The sequence below is a fragment of the Xenopus tropicalis genome, chromosome 2 (assembly GCF_000004195.4).
Source record: "Xenopus tropicalis strain Nigerian chromosome 2, UCB_Xtro_10.0, whole genome shotgun sequence".
Classification (NCBI taxonomy): domain Eukaryota; kingdom Metazoa; phylum Chordata; class Amphibia; order Anura; family Pipidae; genus Xenopus; species Xenopus tropicalis.
The window spans coordinates 122,610,781-122,616,103 of NC_030678.2; the positions used below are offsets into that span (position 1 = coordinate 122,610,781).

At 43.0% G+C, this 5,323-nt stretch overlaps 1 protein-coding gene across 1 annotated transcript in view; it reads left to right on the top strand.

Annotated features, from left to right (window-relative positions):
* Positions 1-2,772: 2,772 nt before the first annotated feature.
* Positions 2,773-5,323, top strand: part of sox21 (SRY-box 21) — a 3,016-nt gene continuing 465 nt past the window's right edge. Inside the window, exon 1 of the mRNA XM_002939280.5 lies at positions 2,773-5,323. This exon is cut by the window's right edge and continues 465 nt beyond it. Coding sequence (XP_002939326.1) covers positions 3,861-4,676 — 816 coding nt within the window. The 5' untranslated portion in view covers positions 2,773-3,860 and the 3' untranslated portion in view covers positions 4,677-5,323.

Below are 5,323 nucleotides of genomic sequence, written 5' to 3' on the forward strand. Positions count from 1 at the left end.
AGATAAATAACGCCAAGAACATTGCTTCTTAATTATGACAAGTGTCCTTTTAGTGAATCGAGCGAAAAATAAGAAGTGATAAGATTTTTAATGCATGCTATAAATAGCACTCCTTATTTCGGACTTTAGTGAATCAGGCCCGTAGTGTTATATTTCACTTACAGCTTCACCATACTACAAATTTAATAATGTTCTCCCTTTAATATGCTTTTAGGATGGATCAGTAATATTCTGTCAATAAAAGTGGATCAAAGTGTATAATAAATTCTTTTGACTAGAATACTGATAACTAGCCACTGCTAATTGTTGACTAGTTAACAGTATTCTAGTTAGCTAGTTAATTCCAAGAATATACAAAACATTTTGATCTGCTTTTATTGTACATAAAGAACGTTATTAAATTTGCAGCATTATGAAGCTTTAAGTTGAATTTACCTTAACAACTGTTATTTTAACACAATATTCTCCTTTGGAACTGTGACACTTAGAGAGAACATGGCTGAAACACTGGATTTATATATTGTGTTCTCAATGAAGGGATTGTGAGAATCAGAAAAAATGGTGTTGAACTATAACTCACACGCTGTGCTTCCACTATATTGCATAAAGTGGACTTTCATTTTATTATAATTGACTTTGATAAAATCTTGGTCTTCTCTTTAATGAATTCCAATGATTTTTTTTTTCTTCTTTGCTTTACAGGCTTTTTAACTCAACAGATTTAGTTTCTTATTGATTTTATTAAATTGTTATATGTGTAACAGCCTGGCCAGCCATCTTAATGTATGCATTGAATTTAATTAAAACTGTTTTATATAAATAGGATCCAATTACACTCTTTTTATTCAAGTTATAGAAACACTTAAAGCTAAACAGAGCAATAAAAACACAATGGGGATCTGTAAATACTGACTAGTGATAAGTCTGTTGAGCCAGAGAATCAGCTCCTAGCCATTAGAAGGATTACCTTGAGATTCTTATCTCACTGTAACTACCAGTTCTGTCAGTGATTATCTCTTTTCACTTGCTACCTGACTGCTGGGAGGTAGCAGAACTACAAGCCACTTTACTTTATATATATTTGCTGGGAATAGCGGTTGCCCAATAGTTGTGCCAAATTTGTGAATCAAATTGATTGCATGCCTTTGAATGAATGTGTTTCTTTGGGCGGCTGTTACCTCTCTGTCATTATTATTAACATTTATTTATAAAGCACCAACATATTCCGCAGCGCTGTACAATAAGTGGGTTACATACATTGGACATACAGATTAACATATAAGGCAATCAATAACCGATACAAGAGGTGAAGAGAGCCCTGCCCAAATGAGCTTACAATCTACAAGATTGCACAATAATAACTACTACTACTAATAATAATGTAGTAACTAATAGGCAGCCCAACCATTTGGCAAGTTATGTAAGTATCCCACTAAAATAAAAAATAAAAAGTCTATTATGTTTAAATGTAAATGCAGAGCTCCATTCTGGCAGGTGAAACAGATTGTGCTCTACTTCATTTGTAATGGTCACAATCTACAGAGAAAGTCATATGTGCATTGGAAGGAAAACCTAAAGTTACATTTAACAAAAATAAAACATATCAATGTGATATAAAGGAGGGGAAAATAGAATGTAATAGAATGCAATTATTCCATATTGCCTTACAGGACAGGGGCTGTACAGATATAGATGTTGCATGGGAGATGTATGACATAGAGATTTAACTTGAAATCAAATGGCAACAGCTGCCTTTACAGTATTTTATAGGGTTCCCCTTGTTGTGCACCAGTTACAATTAAGACATTGTTGTGCATGCAGTAACACTGATAAGTAACACATCTGAAGATGGGCAAAATGTTTTTTTAACAACTATACACAATTTCATAAAGTTCAATATAAAGCATTTTGGAAGAAAAAAAACAATAGAAATGCAGTGAACAGAATCGTGTATAATACATATATATAAGGTAGCAAGATATTACAAAACGAAATAATTAATATTAACTTATCTTTTGGGGGTTTTATATGTAAAATACCACTGAAAGATCCGAATGTATTTGATTCCCCTTGTAACGATTCCAAGTGTTCCCTATGGGATTTATTCCCCAGGATTCGATCATTACTGCGCTCCCCACTGACAGTAGCACTGGGGAAGACTTTGCACTAATCGCTATATTAGTTTTGATTAAGTCAGTGCAGATATATAGAAGGAAATAATCATTCTCCTTAATGACTTTATGTGGGGTTTAACGCATTCCGTGGGAAACGATGTATCAATACTGAAACAATTCAGTGTTATCTGTGTGTGTGTATATACAGGTAAGTACAAACGCTCCACTGTTTTGGGGATATTCAAATAAAATGGAATCCATCAGATAACATATCTAGTAAACATTGTTTGGGACGACACCTTCTCTACAGGGCGATTAACACTTTAGCATCCGAAATGTATTTATTTTTTTGATTTGATTAAACAATCCTGCATAGTTTGCGAATGTGACGTGCCTGTGATGTATGAATGTTAGTGCCGCACATTTAATGACATTATTAGTTGCAATTGTGTAGGGACTGGATCTGCTTAGCTTGCTTCCCCCGGCAATGAGCAGGTTAAAGTGTGCGACTCGCTGCGCTACATACCGACCTGGCACGCCACAGCCAAACTGACAAACCCCAAACAAGGCAGGCGAGTCCGTCCTGACTGGCAAGTCAATTTGTTACTTAAACAGTTGTGACATGTGCTATGCTTTCAAGATATGGGCACACAAACGAAAGGCCATTGTGCAGGTACTAATAGCCGGGCAAGATAAACATCAGAGAGAAAAGAAAAACAATCTAAACCGGGACTTAATTCTCACGTAAATGAAAAGGAGGTGCGCAACGCATTTCACTCCTACAGGCTCCGGGCACTTTGGGGCATCCAACTTCTCAAGGTGTCATCCTAGTTCTTATAAATGCTGATTGCTCGATTGTCACTTTTGACGTTGTTCTTCATTGAAGTTGTGCTGGGCAGCAGAGGAGCAAGTGTTCGTACAGCTTCTCCCCCACCCCTCCTGCTGCACTCACACACCCACCTTTCACCCCCGCCCAGTTTCAGTTACCAAAAAAAATCCCTTTCTCGTTTTCCCGCAGAGAAAGAGGGGAGTGGAGCTGAGAGGCGAGGAACTTTGCAGAGAGAATTAAGTTGAAGAGCTGCTGCACCTGGGATTTGCTCGCCCGCCCCGACCATAAAGCAAAGCTGCCCTCACGTCCCTCCGCTTATCCGAGCTTGCACAAGTGGCGAGCATGTCATTTGCACTGGGGCTTTGTGCATCCCGGGCAGGAGAGCGCAAACGCTGCCAGGACGCAGGAGCTGCCCGATAAACTCGCCGGGCGCAGAGAATAGCACAGGGATTGTTTTGATGGAGTGAACAGGACATGGAATTGGATTTCACTTGTGGTGGTTCTGCTTGAGAGCTGCTTGTGATTGACTGCTTGCTGCCTGGGGACTCAGTTACAGCCATCACGTCTGCTGTCAGGAGTAGAAGTCGCTGACTTCCCACTTGTGCTCTAGCTGTTGCTCTCCTGGCTGCATCTCACAAACTTTGTCGCATTTTCAGACTAAGCTCTCGCAGGCAACTGCACTTGGACTCTACTTATTTGTACTTAAACGCCTGGATATCATAACAACGAGGGAATTACACGGACTTGGCAGTAGCCATATGCATTTAGCATAAAAAAGGCAACCTCAAACAGAATTGCACTGACTTTCCATCAGACCGGCCTATGCGGAGCGGAGCTGTCCCTTCCGCACCAGATACACAGCGATCGTTGTGATAAAGGGTATCAAGGCAGCTTGTGGGGTACCCCAAGTTAGTGGGATGGCTAAACCGGTGGATCATGTGAAGAGACCCATGAATGCCTTTATGGTTTGGTCCAGAGCCCAGAGGAGGAAAATGGCCCAAGAGAACCCCAAGATGCACAACTCTGAGATCAGCAAGAGGCTGGGTGCGGAGTGGAAGCTGCTGACTGAGGCCGAGAAACGACCGTTCATTGACGAGGCGAAGCGACTGCGCGCAATGCACATGAAGGAGCACCCAGACTACAAGTACCGGCCCCGGAGGAAGCCCAAGACCCTACTCAAAAAGGACAAGTTTGCCTTCCCAATGCCCTATGGGTTTACAGGGGACCATGATGGGCTGAAGGTTGCTGGGTTACATGGGGCCGGGGCGCTCACTGACTCTTTGCTTTCCAACCCAGAAAAAGCGGCAGCCGCCGCAGCTGCCGCAGCGGCTAGAGTGTTTTTTCCTCCATCTGCGGCTGCCGCAGCTGCTGCAGCTGCGGCAGCCGCCGGCGGTGCAAATCATCCTTATTCTCTGTTTGATCTGAGCTCTAAGATGGCAGAGATCACATCTTCATCCTCATCTCTTCCTTATACCTCGTCCATTGGATACCCTCAGGCAAGTGGGGGCGCCTTTCCTGGGGTGGCAGCCGCAGCTGCAGCCGCCGCTGCTGCCGGTGGGGGTCACACACACTCTCACCCCTCTCCTGGGAACCCTGGTTATATGATCCCATGCAACTGTACAGGATGGCCCAGTCCAGGACTGCAGCCCCCATTAGCTTATATTCTATTCCCAGGCATGGGGAAGCCTCAGCTGGACCCTTACCCCGCAGCAGCCTACGCGGCCGCATTATGACAGCATGACAGCCCGACTAAGGGCACTGGCACTGCAACCGACAGGTGGAACTCAATGTGGGACCCATGGACACAGTCCTAGGACAGGATCCCCCTAACTCCCGGGTAGTAACACGCAATTACCAGTCACTCTGGCTTAATATGCTGTGAATACATACTGAATGAGTGAAACATGTGAGATGTGTCGCAGAAGCGACCAGTCGCACTTGGTTTATGTGGAGTAGTGGTTTGCATTTGGAATCCTTAACTTTGGAGGAACTTGTGTTGTGCTGCTGATCCCAAGTACTGGCTCTGTTTCCTCGTACAAACTGGTTTCTACAAAACAAGAAAAACCACCTAGCACAGAACATTTCAAATGGCCCTAGTAGTTGTGCACTTGTATGTCGGGACTTTACAGCTCTCCTGCCACTTTGCATGCTATAGATGGACAGTCGGTGCGGCAGAGATCTCCTTGGCACATGTGTGGGATGATGTGGGACACTTGTGCAACTACTTGTATGCACAGACTCTATCACTGTATGGGAAATATTACCAGCAGCGCAGAACTGCGACTGATATGGCACTAAATGGATTCAGATATATTATGTGCTCAGGCAATCTATACCGAATTTTCAGAGCTCTTGCAGGAATCCCCTGTTATTCTGGCAA